The sequence below is a fragment of the Perca flavescens genome, chromosome 17 (assembly GCF_004354835.1).
Source record: "Perca flavescens isolate YP-PL-M2 chromosome 17, PFLA_1.0, whole genome shotgun sequence".
Taxonomy (NCBI): Eukaryota; Metazoa; Chordata; class Actinopteri; order Perciformes; family Percidae; genus Perca; species Perca flavescens.
In genome coordinates, this window is record NC_041347.1 from 25,023,509 (window position 1) to 25,048,971 (window position 25,463).

General features: G+C 38.8%; 2 protein-coding genes across 3 annotated transcripts in view; one reads left to right on the top strand and one right to left on the bottom strand.

The window, feature by feature from the left end:
* Positions 1–412: 412 nt before the first annotated feature.
* Positions 413–5,283, bottom strand: vip (vasoactive intestinal peptide). The gene is made up of 6 exons (XM_028603948.1): positions 5,121–5,283; positions 3,962–4,066; positions 3,571–3,675; positions 2,109–2,234; positions 1,245–1,356; positions 413–857 (listed from the first exon to the last, which is right to left on the bottom strand). Coding segments are annotated over exons 1-6 (459 nt in total). The 5' UTR covers positions 5,123–5,283; the 3' UTR covers positions 413–848.
* Positions 5,284–21,136: 15,853 nt separating this feature from the next.
* The window catches only part of anapc1 (anaphase promoting complex subunit 1), a 64,184-nt gene continuing 59,857 nt past the window's right edge, over positions 21,137–25,463 (top strand). For both annotated transcript variants that reach the window (XM_028603481.1, XM_028603482.1), the window contains exons 1-3: positions 21,137–21,312; positions 22,417–22,656; positions 23,109–23,273. In XM_028603481.1, the coding sequence (XP_028459282.1) occupies positions 22,441–22,656; positions 23,109–23,273 (381 nt within the window). In that variant the 5' untranslated portion in view covers positions 21,137–21,312; positions 22,417–22,440. The remainder of the gene's footprint in view (positions 21,313–22,416; positions 22,657–23,108; positions 23,274–25,463) is intronic.

Genomic DNA, 25,463 nt, shown 5'->3' on the forward strand with positions numbered 1-25,463 from the left:
CCATTACAAGTTTAATCTTGAAACAAAATGTGCCAAATGTTCCACTGAATTCCATTTTAAGTGAGTGTTAAGAGAGTGATTGTAAGTGTTCTTACTAAATGTAAATAGAGTAATGGTTCAGTTGAAGTTACAGTTTGTTCCACTTAAATTTAAGCAAGGAGGTGATACTGAAAGTCAAATGTTCTAGCGTTCCACTGAAGATAAGTTGGAAACGTTATCCATTGAAAGTTAATGGAACATTTTTCTGAGTGAAAATTCATGAGAATTCAATCAGACATATTTTCCATTCAAAGTTATCGGAACAAACATTGTCCACTTAAAGCTAAAGTTACAGTAGATCCACTGAAAACCAATGGGAAAGGTACACTACTGAAAGTAAATGCTGTTCTATTGACATTCAATGGGTCAAATGTTTACATAACTGAAAGTTGATGGGACAAATTTCACTCAACTTGAATAGGACAGTGGTTCCTTTAAAAAGTTGTTAGGAGAGAAATGGTTCCATTGAAAGTTAATGGAACAACAGTGGTCTTAGAAAGAAAGTAAATGTGGTACTTCTATTTTATTGTTGCCAGTTGCTGTTTTCAAACGCTGATTGATCAAAGTGCACGTGGACACGCATGTTGCCCAGTTCTGCCCGAAGAGTCTATATATTATAGTATATATACTGTATATATACAGTGTAAACATGAACTGTGTGGATGAATAGATAGATAACCACATTGGAGAACACATCATCATTGGCTGATTTGACTTTCGAGTGTCCTTTGGATTAATACTGTGTTGGTTTTGGAATGAGCCGTTTCATGAGGATGACTTCAGGTTTTCACTCGAGCGCAGGCCCCTCCTCAAAGTGGCTGCAAAAAAACAGGAGAGGGGAAAAAAATTGACAGATAAGAAGGTTATTGATCTAGAACAACTGAAAATCCTATAGTATTAATATAGTAATATATCTCCACCACTTTATTTCCCTTCTTCTACTCGTTTATAGATTTGTTGCAAAAGTCACGCATCCTTAAATGTGTGAGTGTCAAATATTGATCCATGCTAGCCATTTGAATGTCCACTTGTGCTGTTTAGGGTTAAAATATGAATTAGGATTAATTGCGGTTTTGTTTGGGGTTAGGCATATTCTGTATTTGTGAAGGTTAAGGTAAGGTTTGGGGGCTAGGGAATGCATTATGTCAATAAGAGCCGTGTGTTTGTGTGTGTGTGTGTGTGTGTGTGTGTGTGTGTGTTCCTACCAGATGAAAGTTGTTGAGGAGGTGATCTACGTTGATGTCATCGTAGCTCTCCTGGAAGTTGTTGGGTTCGTCCCTGGACTCCTCCAGGTCGCTGTTTCCAGCATCTTCTAGGCTGTGTGTTAAAAGTCAATAAATATGAATAATTTTATAGTGTAAGATTTTTTTAAATACAGAAGTGTGAAATTCTAAGGCACAATCAGATAAAACATGATGGAAAATATAACAGAACCACCTGCAAGTTATAGTTTTTAAAATGACTGAATCTTGTTCCATTGACTTAAGTTATCATTTCTTTTATTGTTGTTCTATTTTATGTGACAGTACTTGTTTTATTTATGTATGAAGCAATGTGAGTTTAATTTCTGTTTGAAATACGCAAGCTTACATATTCAGCAAAGTTGGTAGTGTTTTAACTGTCGGTTTATTTTTCAAGCCAGGTGCCTTAAAAACTCCAGGTTGCAGATTTGCCGTGGTCTCGGTGCCATAATCAGCTGATTAGATTTGGTGTTGTTTTGGAACAGAGATTGTTGCTTTATTGTCTTTTTCATCACTTATGACTGTGCTGTTTTCATATAGTGATGAAAAATCCCATGTTAGCTGTTAAATAGTGTTTCATGTACATGCTCTTTTATCAGAAAATCAAACCTGGAAGACAAGCTCAAACTATTATGGAGAAAAAACTATGCTCGAAAGAGTGAGGTTTTGACTTAAATAAGAAGGTATGGTGTTGTCAGCAATGCCAAAGATTCATGAACTGTTTTCAGGTGCTTTCAATAAGTCATCATATTATTTATGTTACAGTCATCTTCAGGGAGAGAATGACACAGAGATGTACAGGTTAATGTAGGGAGGACTGATGCCTACCTTCTCTTTCCTGTTAAGACTGAATTCAGGTACTTCTTGACGGCCATCTGTTTGCGGAAGCGGCTGTAGTTGTCTGTAAAAATGGCGTCTGAGTGGCGCTTTACTGGCTCCTCCATCAGCTCGTCACTGGAGAGAATAGAGACCATGAAAGAAATAATAATGAAGGTGTTAGAGCGTCACCACAGTTCAGAGGGCAGCAGGTTCCAATGCAAAGTCAGTGCAGTTATTCATGGTATCGTTATTGTGTGTGTGTGTGTGTGTGTGTGTGTGTGTGTGTGTGTGTGTGTGTGTGTGTGTGTGTGTGTGTGTGTGAATCCCTCCTGGCTGTATAACAAACGTGTAATGAAGCGGTAATGGCATAAATTAACCTTTAAAAATGTTTAGTCAATTACAAAATGCATCATCAAGCAGGTCGGGTCTTTTCATTATAAATGTCAGTCGGTCCTCTGTTGTTCAACTGTCAACATTTAAAAAAAAAAAAATATCCTCTCTACATGAAATAGTGAAATAAGATATATTTTTTGCCAAAGGTTTCCCCTGACGTAAAAGTTGGAAAATGTGGTTTTGACAAGAAACTTTCATCTACTTCATATGTATTTCATTTGTTTCTATAACTAAAGGAATTTAAGGATGCCGTTAAAATAAAATCAACTTTTTGATGTTTGTTTTATCACAAACTTCATTAATTTCATGACTACTTTTCAAGTGCATTTCTGAACTGTGTTATGATTAGAACTAAGCAGACTAGAATTGACTTGCCAAAATAGGGGATTGGGGGTGCATAGTCAAGTACTTCATTGCTAAAACACACATTTAAAAAATACTTGGTGTTTTCTTTGGATTTGTGTGAGTTAACTTCTGAATGAAGACAAACCCTGATATTTTCTCCATATACACCATTCAAATGGACAATTTGTTATACTCTAAGGAGAAATTACCCAAAAATCATTTTAAGCTGACATGCTGGAATTTCAGACTTCTACATACATTTACATCTTATCTACACTTATTTTCTACTTTTTTACTGTCAAGTTTTGAACTGTAAACTCTCCACTGCAAGAAGTGATGAGGACGAGACATTGGTCTCATGGTTCCTTTTTTAAATAAGTGTGCATCAGGAATAGGCTGATGCTGGCTTTCCCCATTTTTCTATTATCAAAAATAGAAATATTTTTTCATACATTTGAAAGCAGGTTTTAAAAAAACAACTTTTGATCTCTGGTTTTCAATTCCGTCCAGGTTTGACAGGTTAACACAACAGATTATGAAGCCTACAGACCTGGTTTTGGCTATGTCTTGACTTACAAAAAGCTCTCAAGTGAAAAGGTGTTTGAAATAGTCTTTAAACTCGTATTAAAATCCAAATTAGAATTTGGTGTGACTATGACAAATGAGCTTCTAAATAAAAGAGAAATTCAGCCTCGTCCTCTGCCGACCAGCTCTCCGGTTTCCGGTCACCTACCTGACCCGTTTTCCGATCAGTGACTCCAGGTACCTCCGCGCTGAAAGCTGTCCGAGGAGTTTGCTGTATCCGCTGGTGAACAGACCGTCTGCGTGTCTCGTCGGTCTGCACAGCACCAAAGAACAGTTAAAATGAAGTTACACTTGATAGCCTACATAAAAACACCACATAAGGCTAGAACAATGTCGAATAGACGCGCACAATCTTCAATTCGGAAGGTATATTTAATAGGCTATAATGGTGGGCATCGCGTTTGATGTTACGGTGAATAAACCTGAGCAAGAGTCCGGAGACATACATGCTCAAGTTACATCCACAGGTCTAATCATACAGCGCTGGATTGTTTCCCCTTTTAGCAGTTTTAGATGAAAGGAATACAGGTTTCTCTCACCTCATGGATGTGTATGGCAGACTCAGAGTCCGGGAGTACAGCACACTACACAGGGCTATTAGGAACAGCAGCTGGGGGCCGGTCCGTTGTAACATCGCTTTACACCTGAGGATGGAAACGAAAATGGGTTATTGTTCCTGTAACCCGAACACAATGCGGAGGTCTTTTCCCACCAGTTTACCGGGATCATGTAGGTTACTATATCTTCTACTTATTAAAACGTAGGTTCTATTAATCATCTTAAATTTACGGGGAACAGTCAAGTTATTAACAAGTAGTGAATTGTTCGGGGCAAATAATCAATAGAAGAATACTTTAGCCACGAAGACCTGTTTGGACATTGATCTTTAGTAAAACGCTCATGTAGACTAATGGTGAGAAACAGAAAGCAGCAGAACCCAATGCGTAATTACGCACGGCTGGCAAGGATAAAACCTATTTTTACATACCAGAGACGCTCTGTTTTCCCTCCAGAGACCAGAAACCAAATTAAATGTGTTGAGCTTCTACCCACAGAAACGTCCCATTCCTCAAACGAGTTCACTGCCGCTTTCCATTTCCCCAAAAAATAATCACAGTAAATTTAACTGTGGAAATGTTTAAAAAAAAAATTATAATCTCAAGTGTGCTTTTTCAGATTACGCCTATTAGAGCTCATACAAAACAGATTGGATATCGTCTTTAACTGATGCAACTCTCTGACTCTCAATGCAGTCCTTGCCAACAGGAAATTAACAGAACAGAAGGGTGTTTAGCCACGACGAACTGCTAGGATATATTGATCTTTGACAAATTCCTCGGTTGAAGGTGAATTTTGACAGAGAAGACTAATATCTTAACGGAATCCAATGCGTAATTACGCACAACGCCGACATAAGCAAGCACTAAACATCTTATTACAGCGCGGGACGCTGCAATTCTGTTGCCATAGACCACAAACCACATTTAATGTGTCGAGCTGCTGCTTACATTAGGGCAATTTATTCGACGTAAAACTCAATATTCGGTCATATGAAAAGACTTATCCCAAACCTGGCTGGAGCGCGCAAAAATAACAAAATCACCACCATCAAGTTCAAAATGACCAAACACGGAAACAGACGAAACGCACCATGTAAAGAAACTCTAAAATCATTTCTATGTAAATATAAAATCTTACATGTGATCTAGAGAAAGTTGCCTGCTTTTTGTTCTGTCCGCTGCGCTTTCCAAAGTCCTGATCTCGAGCCGCTGTTGTATCTCCACTCTGTTGACCCGATGTTTCTTGACTCTCTTTCTGTTCGCCTTCAGCTCTGCTCCCGTTTTATACACCTGGATGTTTCCCATGGAGCACGAGGGGGCATCAGATTCGATCAGGGCCTTAGACGTCAGTTCGCTGCTTCCGTCATCATGGTTTTGCTCATGGTCGGAACCAAACAGGCCTATGGTGAAATTAGTGGGAAGTATTTTTTTTCTTCTTCTAATTAATCGTAGGAAGTTTTATACCAGGGTTGATGAATTTGACTCATCTGATTATTTTCCCTGGGCTCTTCTCCAATCACAGTGCAGGTCAGCTGCTGCAGGAAACCAGGAAGGGAGAAAGATCTGAGAAGTTTAACTCAAGAGTCAATCAAAGGCCACTCAACAGAACTACTTAAATAGGCTAAACTGAAAGTGTAAAGCCTTAACATGTCTACAATTTATGTGGATTTTAAGAAAAAATGGCATACAATAACTTATTATGTGGATTTTTTTAATTACATATACTGATGATTGTGCTGTGGAGAAATCATGAACTTGGAAGGCTCTCTTTGTTATGCTAACAAAATTATTTTAAAATAAACTTTAAGAATGGTCCAATGTTTCCTTTGGGGAATGCGTTCATTAAGAAAATCCTCTACAGAAAGGTTGTTTCTTCAGAGATTATGACTCTCTTTTACAGATGTCTCATTGAAATCTGTTTTAAACTTTTGTATTATTGCTTGGTTTGGAAATCTAAATCTTTCCAAGAAGAATAGACTTGGAAGTCTTGTTGAAATGCCCATCAAGATTTCAGGAAGGTGTTAGGCCTAGCTCTTGGACATTTATAACAAGCAGGTCCTTAGAAGGGCTACTGCGATATTGGACTGCCAGGACCATCCACTCCCGAAGGAGTTAGCTTGCCCTCAGAATGTTGTTTCAGGGGACACATTAGGAGAACTAAGAGATGCCAGGTCTCCTTCATCCCAAGTGCTATTGGTATGCTTGTAATAGCAAATAGCACTCTGACTGCATTCCTTGAACCCTTGCACACTTGCAAACTTGCACATTTGCCCTCTTGTACATGTGTCCTTGGTATGGATTCCCATTTTCCTGCTCTAGCTCTGTGATTTATTGTGTTGATGTGTCGCATATGTTGTCTTTTTATATTCTGTTTTTATGTGAAGCATGGCTCTAAAACATCTGGATCAGAACCTTCTTCACTGACAAAATGCTTTCCAGTTCCTTAAACAAAGTCGTCACTCAGAGTAAATTTAACTGTGTACATGTAACAATCACCACTGTGCTTTGTTTTAGCCCATACCTAGAGACCATTTACCCCTTTTCAGTCTCAAACCAAATCAGCTTTCCATCTTTCCAGTCATCCAGCCAAAACATCAGTGTAAAATTTGCACGTAATCACTTAGAAATATATTGCTGTTTATGTCACATTTGAAACACTGAATATCAGTAAAAAATCACCTAACGAAGAACCAAGACTTTGAACACTTCTGCCAACTAGTGGATATTTGTTAACATTTGATGTGTTTCATACAGTTTTCATTGGCCTTGTGTTATCAGAGACATTGTACATATGTGGTCGAATGTTATTGTCTTAAAATATATATACATAAAAAGATTTGTGCTTATTTCTTTCTCCAGTTTTATAAGGCAAAGATAAAGGTTATATCACAGGCCAACCTGAGCATATGGACCTCACTGTGTAATGGCCCTGATTTTTGTGTATTATCCTGTTACGACACAAATATTATATATATATCAATGTTATCAAAATCCTACCACAGCCATTAATATCCATTTGTTTATATCCACAGAAGTAAACGCTGAGCACCACAGAAAGTGCTGAATAAAAACACAAGGATGTTGCAGATTATCACTTTAGGTAAATACATCATTTTAGAGGATGTTAATGACAAGGTTTTCTATTTCAGGTTGTGCTGGGCTTTTACAAAAGAACACCACATAGGACTGACGTGTTTCTAAATCCACCCACAGTGTCCCTGATGACTCTGATTTGCTCTGCTGGAATGGCACAGTGAATTATCCATGACGTCAGTCGGTGCTCCATCCATCCATCCATCCATCCATCCATCCATCCATCCATCCATCCATCCATCCATTCATCCATCCAGAACAAAGAGATAAGAGTGGTGTTAAATTAAACAGATAAAGAGATTACAAGATAAACAGTTATCAACTTTAAATTATGTTACATTATAAAATATGTAAACATACAGGCAACAGTTTTAATATTTCCACAAGTATCACTAATGGATAATATTTTGTCTATTCTGCATATTCATTATGTTGACAATTTGTATGCAAAAAACTCAAGATTTAAGTATTCACTACAGCCTTTTTTGTGTTTCCCGTATTAGTATCTCTTATGACGTCTCCCTCTATGTTAATGCTATCCTGAGTTTTGTCTTTTTAATGATAAGTCTATAATAATTGGAGAAGAAGAGGGGCTGATGGTTGGGTTTTGGTTGGAAAAGAAACACCCAAATGGTACAAAAAGTATCCCAAATTACCAAAAGCCGCCCAAAAACATTTTTGCCTGCCCAGTCAAATTAGGGGCGGACAACTGTCCATTTTGGCAACACAATTTATAGCTTTTTGTTTTTTGTATTGTCCATTTCAGATACATTGATTATTAATTTTTTGGGGGGCTTTTCCCTTTATTAGAAGTAGAGACAGTGGATAGACATAAAAGGGGGAGAGAGATGGGTGATGACACACAACAAAGGGCAGCAGGTCGGATTAGAAACCCGTGCCAATGCAGGACTCAGCCAACATGGGGCGAACGCTCTTACTGGGTGAGCTTAAACCTGATGTGGCATTTACTAGAGACTTTGTAGAGTAAAATGCAACACAGATTTAGTTTGGTTTGGATTTGACATTTTGTGTTTACCATTGGCCATCAACATTAAAGGGTCAGCTCACTCAAATCACAAACCAAAAAACAACAGATTTTTGGTACAATGGATGTGAGTTACATTTTTGTGTTCACAGTAATGAATATCATATTTGAACATTTAAAAAAGTAATTTGAGATATATGATGAAAAATATGAAAAAAAGGTCTTCTCAAAAATATGATTCAGTTTTGCTTGCGTTTGTTGTTGCGTACCTGATGATGAGCACACATTTTATTCACCACGACGTCATGACAACAGCATCTCTGGCCTTCCCCGGTCTTTGATATCTCCTCCCAGTCAGCAGATGACCTCCCCTCTCCTCCCCCTCCTCCCTCTCCTTAACCATGATGGCACCATCTGAACCCTAATGTGATCAGTCCAGAGAGAAAGTAGATTACACAGAAGTCCATGGGAGAAGGAGCTGGTCTAATTGACAGCAGTGATTGGACACAGATCCCTGCAGGAAGAGGAAGCTGATGGAGGAAACATCAGCGTTATTATGTTGATGGAATGTAGGAAGAAAACGTTCCTATAGACGACTAACAGGCCGCCTTACCTCTGTATGCAGAATGACACAGAGAACAAGAAAATAGAATACTTGTCATGGCTGGATTAGGGATCAATGGATCAAAAAAGAGGCCCATTAGTCCCCCACTATTCCCACATTCCTTCTGTTCTCATTTTGACTTGTCATAGTAGGAAAAGCACAGGTGTATTCAAAACCATTAATGATGGCTGCATTCCACTTAGGAGAGGCCCTGGTATTGTGCATGCTGACTCACTGAAATAGCTCACTGGGACACTTGATGGAATTGAGCCATCGTTAAGGTTATCAATTTCAGCTGTGATTTTCCTTCTATGACAAGTCAAAATGTCTGCTGTGAAAAAAGGTCCATTTACCCGGTCGCCTGCAAGCAGTGGTGAAATGTAACTAAATACATTTACTCAAGTACTTAAGTACAAATTTGAGGTACTTTATGCAACTTTATACTTCTACTCTACTTCGTCTCAGAGGAAATTATTATTTTTTTTACTCCAAAACATTTATCTGCCTGCTTTAGATACTTTTCAGACCACACTTTTTCATACACTTTTTTCCACGATCCAAATTTGGTGAATGTACATATTTGTGATAAACTGACGGATGAGGTGTTCCTTTATCTGTTGAAAAAAATCTCATACTTCTTTACCTAAATAAAGTTGTTAAAAAGTCTCTTGGATCAGCTGGAATATGCATCATCACAAAACTGAAAACAGGGCTGTTTTTCTGACACTGTGAAAAGTTGACTACACATTAATGCAGCAGTAATATTAATCCAGAAACATCATATATAATAGCAGAACACTGACAGGGAACATTGTATTGCAGAATGAGTACTTTTGATACTTTAAGTAGCACATTATACTTATATACTTTTTCTAGTACTGTAGTGGAGTATTGTCACAGTGTGGTATTGGTATGTTTACTTAAGTAAAGCATCTGAATACCCCACTGACTGCAAGTGCCACACCATCACGTACAGTTTGTAGTATGTGTGGAATGAAATAGACGACATCTCTGGTTATGCTGCATCGATTTTGATCCTTTTTACTCAACTGTCCATCATGAGTCCGACAATGTTGCAGGAGCGCAACGATGAATCAGTGGAGTACTCTTTAAAGCTCAGACGATATTGTGATTTAGTGGTGCAAAAATTACAAACTAATTTGCATTTAGTGACTAGTACTACAATGGCTACTACCTGTAATACTACTGCTTCTACTACTACAACTATTTTAGTAATGCTATTCATACAACTATTACTACTACTGTTGTACTATTATTACTGATTTATGTTAAGGTCACTAAAGACTTTTTTCAAAAAACAAAGTTGTCTGTATTAGAAAAATAAAATGTGGTGGAGAGCACCAGTGGAATCTACTTTTAGGTCCAAATGGTGCAAACACTTTGCATCACGACTCTCTCACCAGTCAGTGTGATGAGGGGAATCCCCTGGCTTGCTGAGTGCCTCCTCTGCCCCACATTATCCAATTAGCAAACTGACGGTGATGGCAGATTACTGCTGGCAGCCTGACGGGACTCACTGGGGTCTCTCTCTCTCTTATGTATGTATGTACAGTATGTGTGTATATGTGACATGGAGATATGGAAGGATAGAAAGAGCGTGAAAGAGAGACTGTATCAAAGACAGAAACCAAGGCAGAGACAAACAGAAATAAAAATAAAAACAGGATTTAAATTAAATTAGACAGAAAATACAAGCAAGTTGTTCAAATGAAAACTATTATTTACAGGCCGAGCTTGCGAAAGGCTACAGACGCCAAACATACAATAATATACACGCACAGAGCGAACAAATCAGCAAAATGAGACTCTGATGTGGTGTAAATGTTAAATTCATTTGTTTTGCAGTAGGACGCTTGAACTACGAAATATAAAAACTGGCCAAGGGAGAAATCAGAGAGTACAAAAGTTTAACATTCACAGTAAAAAAAATAAGAAACAGTTGTCTTTGCAAGCAGTTTAAAGTTATGTTGAATAGTAAAATTATTGTTGAGCTGAAATGCTGCATGGCTAATTGATTAAAGAAGAAGTATTCTTGTTGGCCTGGTTGCAAATTCTCTCAAGATACTTTTGCACAAGTAAGTGCAAATTCTAACAATTGTATATTTTCGAACCATAATATATATAGTTGCACTTTGAGTCTTGCCTGGAGCTGCTACCAATCCTCTATACATAGAAACTGAGCTGAGATCACTGTTTCACATGCCTTTAAAATGCATCCAGAGACATGAAAATAGTATTATAGTTAAAGCTATGGCTAGCGTATACCACTATCAAAGCTTCATGGTCTTCTAAAAGTGTTATTACTGCTTTAATGGCATTGCCATTATCTGTGCTTGTTTGTTTGTGTGCCACTTCTTTTTATGTTTTAACCCTTTTTGTTTAGGCCTGCTGTTATTATAGATGTAATGAAACTCATTTTAATATGTTAACCATTGTATTTTAGGATGCCTACTGTCACCTGGCCGGGGACTACAACTGGAAATTAACTGTTGAGGCTAAAGCTGCTCCTTTTACTGTACAGTTAATTAAGAGGGACTGTCCACGACATTATAAACTAATAAACTAAACTAAACTCACATTTAAATGTTTGGAACTCTTTAATCTGAATCAAGATCTGTATCACAATACACAGTAATAAACAACCACATTCATATACATGCTGTAGTTCATGAGAAAAAAGTTAAAATGTTCAATTTACGATTAAGACATCCTTTAAAGACAGGATTAAAATATCACCTTGATAAAAGAAGTAACGTAACAGTATGATAAATACAATCTTATTGGCATAAAACAACAATAGGCCTACATTTTTTCAACATTGCCTCGCCTTTCATGTCCAAGACTGACATGAAATGTGTGAATGCTTTCTCTTGTATGTGCATATTAAACACATAATTGCTGATGCATGTAGTGTGAACAGTGATAACCATTAACACAGTTAACTAAAAATCTTATATGCTTGTGTGCGTGTGATGGAGAGAGAAATACTGTAAAAAGAGAGTTAAAGAAACATATCGAAAATGCATCACTGTATGTTAAAATATGAGTAACTTCTCTGTATGAAGGAAGTGACCATCGTACTAATCGTGTTTGTGCAGTGACGACACTATCAAGACATCCCTCCACAGAAAAAAATGACAGGCCTTTACACTCATCTGAAATGTCGTCATAGGTGCCAGTGTCAAACAGGTTTCCATCTCCCATGTGGGAATACGCTTCTGCTCCTGGCTTAGCGAGGACCCAGTTGGGTTTGGTGATGGATTGCCATCCACAACCAGAGGAGATTACTCTGATAAATTACAGCTAAACTCCCCTGATGGCTAAACCTGGTTTACTGCAGCAGGAGACAGGCTGCATTCAGAGCTGAAAATGGAGACAATGGGTCAACACAGCCGGATGAAATCTGGGAAATGAGCGGCATTAACACTGTAATGCCGCTTTACGACACAAATGTGTTAACTTAACTTTCTTCCAGACGAACAGGATAATAGCATTTACTGGACATAAATGCCATTTTTACCATTTTAGATACTAGGTTTGGGCAAGTAACAACTGTGGTTAAGTGTATTGTTGTATTTGTTATCTTAGAAAAACGCTACAACAATTTTGTCAAAGTCAAAAGAACAATTCATCATTTTGTGAAATATGCTTATTTGCTTTCTTTTCAAGCTGAGAAGATTGATATGAATGTCATGTAACGTACGGAGCTGCAGTTAGGCTATGGTCAGCCTAGCTTAGCATAAAGACTGGAAGCAGCAGGAAAACAATCTAGCCTGGCACTCTAAAGCAGCGTGACTGACATAATGCTGCATTCATGCAATATGAGCAGTATGGGAAGAACACACACCTCACGTTATTCCAACTTGAGAATGTTAATGCATTATTCCAAGATGGTTAACCCCACAGTTAAACTTGTGGCCACACCATAGACTGTATATTATTATACAGTCTATGGTGTGATAAATAGCCTTCTTAAATTGGCTTCTTGCTGTGTTACATATTTGTAGCAGTTTGTAAACAAGTGAAACCAAACCAAACACACTTAGAGTATTTAACTCCTTTTAAATTAGCTGAATTGATTGAGCATTCATTTTATTCAGATTCAACTGCAAGTGATGGTGGCTTCACAGCCATGTGACATGAGACAGGGAGAGTAGGTCTAATAATAAAAAGAAATAGCAGGAATAGCAAAGCATTTTCGGTTTATGTACACATTAAACAAACAAGATCAATTTTGTTGGTTTTTGTTGCACACTTAGCGGTGTATTTTTATTTCTCCATGTGCTTTCTGGTCTTAGTGTCTTAGATCTTCTCATCCAGCTCTCAGAGAGAAAGCAGATGTGTATTTCCCCAGATGTTGAACTATTCTTTATAAAGGTTAACAAAATATATTTTCCTCACAATAACTAATCCTTACACACAATCCTGCAGGAGTCCATGCTTTTTAGAATTTAGCTATATTTCATTTCAAACAAACAGCAACACACACAAATAGGGACTCATCTTTTTTACTAATTCCATTTTTTTTCCACACACACACACACACACACACACACACACACACACACACACACACACACACACACACACACACACACACACACACACACACACACACACACAGACACACACAAAATCCACACACTCATCAGAGCCCGGCTCCCTGGAGGTCCCTTTAATGGAGGCCTTGTTATTGGTGTGCGGCCTCCTGTACAGCTGAACAGATCAATTAGGCGACCAGAGCTCTTCATTGCATCCTAAATGAACTAAATACATAAATACATTTGGCCTGGATTCAGCCCTCTGGCAGACATTACGTACAGCAATGCCATCTAGAAACTTTAATTAGCGCACAACACACTCAAATACACAGTCACATTTCAATCATTAGCTCTCATTAACCAGCAAAAACCTTACCCACGATGCACTTGGGTCCGGCTCTCACGGGGACCAATCAGATTACTTTGCTCTCTCTGTTCGGGGAAATGACGTCATCCGACCCTGGATGATATCTATCTATCTACCTGTCTATCTATAATAATGATAATAATAATAATGATACATTTTATTTGTAACTCACTTTATATTTAAGCAAATCTTACTGCTATCTATTTATCTATCTATCTATATATCTATCTCTATCTATCGCTCTATCTATCTATCATCTATCTATCTATCATCTATCTATCTATCTATCTATCTATCTATATCTATTTATCATCTCTCTATCTATCTATCTATCTATCTATCTATCATCTATCTATCTATCTATCATCTCTCTATCTATCTATCTATCATCTATCTATCTATCTATCTATCTATCATCTCTCTATCTATCTATCTATCATCTATCTATCTATCTATCTATCTATCTATCATCTCTCTATCTATCTATCTATCATCTATCTATCTATCTATCTATCATCTATCTATCTATCTATCTATCTATCTATCATCTCTCTATCTATCTATCTATCATCTATCTATCTATCATCTATCTATCTATCTATCTATCTATCTATCTATCTATCTATCATATATCTATCATATATCTATCTATCTATCTATCTATCTATCTAATCACTGATTAAAAAAATACTTAGTAGATGTCTTGGAGCATCATGTCCGATATGTCACCTGAAATCTCTTCTGGGCTAAGGGAAGGTGTCATAGCGTCAAACCAGAGTAAAGTCTTCATGAATGCTCACACTTCCTTCACTGCAGACATTTTAACTCATCAAACTGGTGCAAGTAATACTGTAACATAATACGTAATGGCTGCATTCCATTTAGGTGGTACCCTGCTATGTTGCATGCTGGGTCACCAGCACACCTGAATATAACAGAGCCATCATTAGTTGCAGCTGTGCCTTTCTGCTATGACATGTCAAAATGTCTTGAGAGAGGTCTTTTCCTAGAGGAATCACACGACTTCTGAGAATGCACGGTCATAAACTGCATGTTACAAAAATCATTGTAGAAAGTCTTTTTCCTTTGTTCCCGAAGATAATCTCAACAAATAAAGTAAGGTTTAGAGCCTTTTTGAACCAATGACTGATGATGTATCTAATCCCAATTTGTGAAGCTGATGCTTTCTCTGTTGACACTGTGGTAGAGGTGTTGGTTCAACTTTGTGGTCATTTTCGTGAATATACAGTAATTAGTTGATGTGTTGTTTTGGATTGCATTTTATTGACTCTACTCTCCTCTGACTTATCTCTCCTCTACATGTTACGTATGTTTTACAGATTGCACTGGAAACAGTGCATCTGCAATTTTCGTGTCGTACTCTTATGTTTGTTTTGATGACTACCTTTGCACTACCCAACCTTACGCCAGTCCCACTACTCCTCTTTTCTTTAGACTTCACCTTTACAGTCACATTGCACATGCACATACTGGCCCTCATTTATCAACCTAACGTAGAAACCAGCGCAGATATGAGCGCAGAAATCATCTTACGACAGGCTTCACGTGGGATTCATGAAAAGTTCGTATCACACCAATCCGAGCGTAAGAATGGTCGTACATTGATAAATGCGGCGGCTGGAAACGATCGTCATTTAAATATCACGCCCCAATATATTCTGGGTTTTGAGGCCTCGCCCCTACAATTTACGACATGGTGAGACGTAATCCGGCTGAGAAGCGGAACTTTTCAGAGGTGGAAATTGAAACCCTGATTTCTCAGGTTCATTTGCATTAAAGTGTGTACTATTTGGCAGCCTGAAAACTGGTATTAAAGGCTGTAGAAAGAATGCGGGATGAAAAGAGATCACTGATACGGTCAACAGTGTTGTCGGAACGAGGCAACAGCTGAGGGAGAGCGCGTGTCCTCCCCCCCCCCCGTGCTGGACCCTGTCTCCTGAAAGCAGAGGGGCTGGGAAAACAAGCCAAAATAACTTGGTCAATGGCAGAAATAAATCATTCACCAGAAAGAGAAACAAAAACCTGAAGAATAAATAAAAATGTTGTGCATCGTCATGTTTCCTGTATTGAATATCATTGCCAAACATAACACTATAGGCTACCTTTTAAAAGTGAGGAATAATATCCTGTCTCCTTCATATAGCCCTCAGTTGGGGCTGTTCTGGACACTGCTCTCTGGGCATCGGGTCATCTGGCTCCATCGCTACATTTATGGCACCGTGTTTTCCTGCGAGATGTTGTGCAGAACCCCACAGGCTAAAACAATGTTGCAGACTTCTAAAAGAGCCAGATCTGCCATTGCTGATAACTGATGACTTCTCCTTCTCCTGTTAAACTGATTATATGCTGCACCGCAAGTCTACACTGACTCGAGAACTTGCGTACACGAGTTCAGACCAGACGTGAGATTTGATCGCAGCCTACGCTCACGTCCAAATTGCTAAATGCCGAGCTTTGCGTAGGAATCGGCGTACGCCTGTCGTACGCCTGTTTTAGGTCGTACGCACGTTTCATAAATGAGGGCCTATGAGTTTCACAAAGGTAGGATGTGTTGTAGGGCTTAAGTATTGAATTGCATTAGATTATACAGGTGTATCTGATGCATTTATAAACTGCATTTTTCACTTAGTGCCTGAGCAAGATCTATGATGGACTGAAACATTGCAAACACCATGGGAGCATCATCTCTGTGCAGACTTCTTTCGCTGTTTAGTTGGAGAATTTAAGCCATTTTTCTCAAAGTATGAATGCTACCACCAGAGTGCGACTCTCTCACTGTCCCTCCCCAGTAGGCTCCAGTGCGTCACCACAGACAGTTGTTGCTCATAGATGCTTTAGCAGCCCTGCAGTAATGAAATCTGAGCGCCTGTTGTGGCAGGATGACCTCACCTCAAACAGCCAACCTGCCGCAGCTAAATGAATATAATGAGGTGTTTGTCATGGTTGTCTGGGCGTTAGTTGTTGAGTTACAGTACTGCAATGTTTATATCCTTGTTTTCATGGAAAGGCAACATGAAACAGGCCAATTTTACCCTATTTTTCTAATAGATTTGCTGTTTTCTGACATTACAAAAGTCTGATGGTATCAGTACACCTATAATATTTTTAGATTACATTTTATTCCATGCAAGATTGCATTGCCATAGAGATTATCCAAGTCAATGCTGTTTTGGCAGTTATGCGTGGTATGTGTAGCAGGGACAAACAAGAGAATTGACTTGAGGATGAACCCAGGTGGGACTTGAACCCACAATCCCCAGCTCCAGAGGGTGATCCCTTATCCTTTAGGCCACTGGGTCAGGTACATTACAGAATCAATTAGAATTTCAAAAGAAATTGTACTACTGCTCTATAGCCAGAAACTGATGTCATCTTCAATCACCAAATTCTTCACTTTTTGTGTTTTTGTCTTTTATTTTTAACATTTTCTTTTAGATTTAATACATAACGCATTCTCACCCTCTCTTTATTTATTTTGTCATGACTGACAAACACAAACACACACACACACACACACACACACACACACACACACACACACACACACACACACACACACACACACACACACACACACACACACACACACACACACACACACCACCCAGGGGGCTGCACTGATATTGTCTGGGAGAGTTAACTCAGTCAGATCATACGGTGTTGTCATGCAACTTTCATCACATCCATCAACAACAGCCATAACGCCCAGACTTCTCATTTTCCACTCAGGTATAATTTTTCATGACCACCTTTTCTTGAATTTGATTTCTTAGATGCAGAAGGAGTTACTGGTACAGTACAGTATGTAGTCTGTCTATTTGTCAACAGCCTGAAAGGCTTAGGATAAATATATATTAAGTAATTAGAGGTAAGTAAGTATATAAGTTGATATATATTTTCTTTCTTAATTTTTGTACTTACTAATTACAGTAATGACCTAAATAGCAAGCATTCTTCAAATAACCTAGTATTCACACAAGACAACATATGAAGAAAAAAGTGAAATAAAATAAAAGACATAATCTAATATAAAAATAGAATGTATATTAGTTAAATTGTTTTCTGAGTCTGAATCTTGGCGTGACTTTAAACAGATGCTGGTAATTAGTCACCACTTCCCCATATAAATATCATCTTATTTATTCCTAATTGGGGTGACAGTGATCCTCTCTGCAACGTTCATTAATATCCTCCGCATTTAACCATGTTATGAAGTCAGAAAGTCAAGTAAACTTCACTGTTTGAAAGGCGTATTGTCTTCGTATTCAAACGTCTTGTCAGGGCTCACATCATTAGAGATACTACCTTTAACTAATAGGCAAGCTGTAGCTGATGCTGATCCTGATCTCTGTCGCTCTGACCTCTAACATGTGAATATCAGTGTTGATTGCAAAATTGAAATCTTTCAACTAGTAAATAAACAACATAACAAGTATGGTAACTTAATAGAAAGCAGCAGCCCAGTAGTGATCTTGCTTCCTATTCAAGTTATTCGACAAAAATATTATTTGTGTTTATATATTTATCAATACAAATAATACATGCTATATAACACATGATCTTTTAGGTGCGATGCCTTCAACCATAGCCCGTCAAAACATTAAAGTCTTAGAACTTAATCTTAGTCTTAGGATTTAGCAGGATTTAAGTCCAACACTTTTACAGAAAATAAAAGGAAAGAAGCTAATCACATCTATTAATGTTTGATTGACCAAGACATACATACATACATATAAATTAAAGTTAATTAAACAACTACAGTGAAGCTAGAACTGTCATGATGCCATCATGGCAGCTCCTCCCTCTCCCTGTTTGTGTGCATTGTTTGTTTCCCTGTTTGTGATCCCTCATGTTTCTCCCTCTTGCTCTGTGTCTGTGAGTTGTGGGCATGGCTTATTTTGCAGGCTGCACCAGGTGAAGCTCATTCCCTAATCATTCCCAGTAGTACTTAAAGGTCCCATGGCATGAACATTTCACTTTATGAGGTTTTTATAACATTAATATGCATTCCCCCAGCCTGCCTATGGTCCCCCAGTGGCTAGAAATGGCGATAGGTGTAAACCGAGCCCTGGGTATCCTGCTCTGCCTTTGAGAAAATGAAAGTTCAGATGAGCCAATCTGGAATCTTGCTCCTTATGAGGTCATAAAGAGCAAGGTTACCTCCCCTTTCTCTGCTTTGCCCGCCCAGAGAATTTGGCCCAACCATGAGAGAGAGACATCATGGCTTTCAAACGAGCAAAGTGGCAGTTGGTCAAGGCCACACCCCCACCCTCCATATATATATATATATATATATATATATATATATATATATATATATATATATATATACATATATATGTCTTTATTAAATCACTTAAACGTATTTCCAGTGTGTCACGTCTGCTTTTGGGTCCAACCTCCAGTGCCGTTCCATAACAAGAATAGAGTCATAGAACATAAAACAGTTCAGCAGAAGCCCAGTTCAGACCAAAGATTCGCCACGAGTTGAAACTTGCAACTTCTTGCAACGCCACCAGTAAGACGAGACGAGACGGTGTATCATCTCCATAGCAACCAGTCTTCGCACTTCCATCCTAACTTCTGCCTTTTAGGCTTTTTTTGTAGCTGGATATATCATTTATTTTGTGTAAATATGACTGTGGATAATGTTAGTGGTATTAATATGCTTGGTACAGTTGCAGTTCCAGTAATGAATCGGCAAAAATACGTTTGTTTCTCTGATTCACTGATTGTTTCTAAAGGCTCTGACACACCAACCCGACGCCCGACCGTCGACAGAAATGGCAGTCTGGCTGATCAGTTGGCTCCCCAAGGTCAAAAAGTGCCTCGGAACACATACATTCTGTGCGTGCGCGAGACTTAATACGTCTCCATAACAGCAGGCGGCGCTAATCTGTATTGTCGCCCCAAAACATTAAATGACGAACGCATCACGTGGGTCTGGCTTCTCCCAAATTTAAAAAAAGGGGGTAAGCGAGCATCCGAAAAGCGTAACTCCTATGAGGAGGTTCATAGGCTAACAAGCCATCACCTTCTGCTAGCATTCCATTGACTGCCATTCATTTTGGCGTCACTTTGACAGCGAATAACTTTACCTCTGAAGCATTTAAAGACTCTTATTTGTCCATTGTTTATTTCTAAAGAAACACGACAATGTATAAAAGGCTCCATACCTTGTATCTCGCGTTATGGCCCCGTAGCAGCCGTTTTGATAAAAAATAGGCTAACGATTGTGTCATAACCACGCGACTTTCTGTCGCACAGTAGATAAATTACCGTATAGTCAGGAGAAGCTCGCAGGCAATCGGGGGGACGTGGAAGCATAGAGTCAAAATGACAAAATAATTAATCTGAATACTTAACAAAAGTTGCTCCTGTTCCTACGCTCATGGACAGCTCCTACTCATGCTCTCCATCTCTGCAAGCTTGGGAATGATTGAGATTTCTCTTGGCACAGCTACCAGAAGACTTACAACTTTCAGACAGGTTGCTCACGTCACATCTGTGTTGTCAAGCTCAGTTTGAGGCTGCGCAGCAACGCTCAGCCATCACCGGAAAAGTGCTTCTAATTGACTTCACTGGTCTCCGTGGAAGTCTATGGTGTTGATTTGTCCATTTCTTTAACTGTCTATGATTTCGAAGCCAACCATAATGGCGGCTCGTTTGGAATACGATCTCGTATAAACGAAAATGTTTCTGAAAACATTTTAAGCAAGAAATAGGCCATACAGTTGCTGAATCTGTCTGTTTTTTTTATCGACAAAGGTCAGTTTGAAAGATTTTCGTCAGATTTCCGGTAAGTGTTTTAACATGCACTGATTCGCTAGTCAAGGGCTAGCACTCCACCAATCAGATTGCTCATTGAGTCCAACTGCCCACTGGCCGATTCAACATGTCAAATCGGGCCAAATTAAAGCCGACAGCTCCTCCGACTGACGACGGCACGGAAAACACCAAACAGAATTGAGTCACTGACCTCGCCAGACTGTCCGATAATCGGGTTGGTGTGTCAGCGCCTTCAAACTCTGCCATTTCGACCAGCTGTTTGTAACATAAAAATAAAATGGATTATGGATAATTTTATTTCTATAGTTTGTAGCTGACTTTACCAGCTGGTGACGTCCCTTATGTTCTAAAACCAGCCTCTGCGACTTGAACAGCTGAGTCGCAGCGAAACCATCAACTAGCCTGAGTCGAGCTGAGACGGGCCGGTTCAGAGTGCTGCGACTTTTCCCTGCGACGTTCTAAAACGGTTTTGTCTCAAATCTTTGGTCTGAACTGGGCTTACTGTAAATAGGTATGAAATGTAATATAATATAAAATAAAATAATACTGTGCTATAAAGGTTACATAACATTCACATACAAATGTGACTATGAGGTGTCCTACTGTATTCTTCTGCACATCATCATAAACAGAGGTTATTTTGAGAAAGTGTGCTAATGAAGGCAGCCTATCAGGTCTCTCCTCCCCTCCTCCTCACTGCTGATTGGTTGCCTTGTGGAGGAAGAGGATGCCGGGACAGCAAAGATGTCCGCGCTCATTTGAAAACCTGCGGTAGCCAAATCCACAGTTTGGCACCTTATCTGAGTTGTTTTTATGTTGGCACCGGTGACGACGTTGTGCTCAAGCAAGACTCATACTAAGGAAAGACAAGGACTCAGCGACAAGAGCCAGACTATTCCATACTATCAGGTTAGCGGCTAAATGTCTCCCTGCAAACTCAAAGCTAGCTGAAGCTAACATTAGCTAGCGTGCTAATAGAGCCAGTGAAAGCAACAGTACTCTGAGGGTGTTAGCGTTAGAAGAGTACTTTATAGCTAGCCTTTCACTCACAGTTAACTTTCAACACTTTTATTCATATAGCTAACTTACACAATCATATTGGCTGTTAAGTACACCTTTTTGTTTTGGGGTAACTTGTGAATTGAAAACTTACAGCTAGCTAGCTGCTAGCATGTAGCGTCTGTCAGAGTCAACAGTATACACATAGCTACAGTACCTACAAGTTGTTATTTGGGGATTTGTATGTCCTATGGTCGTATTGTACCGGCTTCTAACAATGTAATTACATGTGAGGGATAACGTTACATTACATATAGCTAACCTAAAGCCCTGTTTGGTATTGTTTCATGCTAGCTAAGTAAGTGATATGTAAAATAAGAATAAAGCCACAAACTAACGATATTCACCTATGTCTACATGTCTAATGTGATCATTATAACCAAGTCCGTGTGATGACATGTTTAGTCCTAGCGTTAAATGAAAGTAAAATGCATTTGTTTATTTTGAAGTGGAACACCTTAACCACCTCAAGTACAACTAAAAACACCAGTACCATAATTTGACAACCGCTGTCTTAACAGTTGCACAACTTTGGGATTTTTATTGTCTAAATTTAAAACTATTTGTTATGACAGCTATGGACAAATTATCCTCATCCACATTAAAGTTGGGCTTCGTTTAAGTTTTAGTTTTACTTTCCCCAGGTACCTTACTAAGGCCAATTAAAACCTAGGCCCCACACTTCATTTCCATGTAGTGAAAATTTCTTAATTTATGGATTTAAATATTTGTTTTACAACATTTGTAGGTATGACCCTAGATTTATTTTATGACATAGAAAGTCCTCCTTCTTTTGTCTCAACTCTCCTGCATTCTACACGATCTTATCTAGATGAACAACAGTGAAAGAGTCTGGTAGAATATGTTAAACCAATCAAACTTTGCTGTGGCCAGTAGGCTAAATGACAAAATGGTTCTTGCTTATTTGTCTTCCTCATCCCCTATTCTTCCTAGAAATAATGCTGATATCTGGAACTCATGTCGGAAGTCGTGTATGAAGAGACAGCCACGATGATCGCAGCAGGGGAATTGCAGTCGTTTGTCCCGTTTGGCCGCGAGCACTGCAGGAACCATCCAAATGCCTTCAACCTGCAGCTCAGAGAGCTCCAGCCCGCCTCTGAGCTCTGGTCGTCAGATGGTGCCGCTGGCCTAGTGGGGTCGCTGCAGGAAGTCAGTCTGCAGGAGAGAGAGAGGGTGAGATTGCATGGCATTACATGTCTTTTATATAATTATGCTTATATTCCACCTATACAAGCACTTAAAATAATAAAGAGGATACAAGCAGCAGGAGAAAATATACAACAAAAGAAAGTAAGGAATTTTAATTTTGATAAAAAATGTGTTACGTTGTATGGCACTAAAAATACCTTTTTAACAATGTTAGTTGACTTAACAACAATAGATAGTCCTAGCTATTGCAGTTAAGTCAGTGTGATGCAACATTACTTTTAACTTGGAACCAAGTTAAATGTAATGTTGCATCACTTCTTTACCAATGAAACTTGTAATATATATATATATATATATATATATATATATATATATATATATATATATATATATATATATATATATATATATAACTTGTAGTTTGTATTTTTGTTTCAGTCCTTGTGTTGGCTTAATGGATATTTTTTGATTGGCAGGAATGCTGGCAGCTTAGGAAGGGCTACAAGGGAGTCAGGGAGGAAGATGTTGAGTTTGAAGAGGAGCTCTATGCAGCAGGAACTGTGGTTATCTGGAGCCAGGGCAGTCGGACCCAGGCCTCCAACGTATATAAGGCCTTCACTGTCGACAGCCCAGTGCAGCAGGTCGGTTACTGAATGCTGTTTTTAGGCCGTAAGCTATCGTGATACCATTCTTCTCCCCAAGGGCAGATCTAGGACACTATGTTGATTTCTAGCTCTGAAAGTGTCCTTTTGCTTTACAATAAGTATATTTTTATAATAATAATAAATTTTATTTGGCGGACGCCTTTCTAGATACACAAGGACATCTTACATGTTTAAGAGGGCATAAAAGAAGAAAATACAATAAAATACATTTAGCTTCATAGTGATACATTTTCCAAAATAGACAACATCTGAACGTCAGAAAAGCAGTAAAAAAGTGTGTCAGGAGGGTTTCTATGGCAGATGTAGTACTATGAAGACTTAAAGATTAAAAGCTTTCTTAAAAAGGTAGGTCTTTAACATTTTTTTAAATGAATTGACTGTGTCTGCCTGTCGAATGTGGGAGGGGAGGGCATTCTAGAGTCTTGGTGCAGAACAGCTGAAGGCTGAGACTCACTAGACAAATTAGATGGTAATTAAGGTATCGGTAGGGCTGGGCGATATGGACCAAAAGTCATACCCCGATATATTTTGGCTAAATATCGATATACGATATATATCCCGATATTTTTTCCGCAAAGTGAGAGCAAATGTTCAGTCAAAGTCAAAGCCAAATATGACATGTCACATGTAGTTTCATAGAAACCGGCTATTTCAGTGAACAGTTGCAAAATCAAATGAATAAATAATAAACCGTTTTCTTCACCTTGGTCATGATTAAATGCTCAGCTGTTCAAATAACAATATAATGTAAACATAAATACTGTATAACAACGGGAGTACCTTTTTTGAAATCAAAGCTCCATAAGGTTTGTTTTAGTTTTTTCCAACGTTTTAAATTGTTAAATTTTTCTTCTACACATTTTCAGCGCTTATTTCTACATCCCATATTTTCTGATATAGGGCTGGGCGATATAGAGAAAATCAGATATCATGATATTCTTGACCAAATACCTCGATATTGCGGCGATATATTCTAGAGTTGACAGTTGGTGCTCTCGCAAAATATCTTCACACTTAGATTTTAGATAAATAATCATTAATAATAGAACAGCTAGAACAGTCTGGTAAGTTCAGAAAAGTACTTCACTTCACTGTAATGCAGCTTTTAAAACCAGGAAAAGACACTTATGTCATATCACGATATTACGATATCCAAAATCTAAGACGATATGTAGTCTCATATCACGATATCGATATAATATCGATATATCGCCCAGCCCTAGGTATCGGTTACATTTTATTTACATTCTTAGGTAAGACAAAAACTTTTCAAACAACTTACAGTGGGGGAAATAAGTATTTGACCCCTTGCTGATTTTGCAGGTTTGCCCACTTACAAAGAATGCAAAAATCTACAATTTTAATCATATGTACATTCTAATAGTGAAAGACAGAATCCCAAAGAAAATTCCAGAAAATTACATCATATGAATTTATTAAAATTGATAACCATCTGATGAGGAAAAACAAGTATTTGACCCCCTGGACAAACAGCATGTTAATATTTTGTAGAAAAGCCATTATTGGCCAGCACAGATGTCAAACGGTTTTTATAGTTGGTGACAAGGTTTGTGCACATTTCGGCAGGGATGTTGGCCCACTCCTCCCTGCAGACAGCCTCCAAATCATTCAGGTTCCGAGGTTGTCGCCTGGCAACTCGAATTTTAAGCTCCCTCCAAAGATTTTCAATCGGATTCAGGTCTGGAGACTGGCTAGGCCACTCCAGAACCTTGATGTGCTTCTTCTTCAGCCACTCTTTTGTTGCTTTGGCGGTGTGCTTAGGGTCGTTGTCGTGCTGAAACACCCATCCTCGACCCATCTTCAGCTCTCTCGCTGAGGGAAGGAGATGTCGGTCCAGAATTCCACGATACATGGCCCCGTCCATCCTCCCCTCAATACGATGGAGTTGTCCCGTCCCCTTGGCTGAAAAGCACCCCAAAGCATGATGTTGCCACCACCATGCTTGACGGTGGGGATGGTGTTCTTTGGGTTGTACTCGGTGTTCTTTGCCCTCCAAACACGACGAGTTGAGTTGAGGCCAAAAAGTTCTATTTTGGTCTCATCTGACCACATCACCTTCTTCCAGGCCTCTTCTGAGTCGTCCAGGTGGTGAATGGCGAACTTCATGCGGGCCTGTACATGTTTCTTCTTGAGCAGGGGGACCTT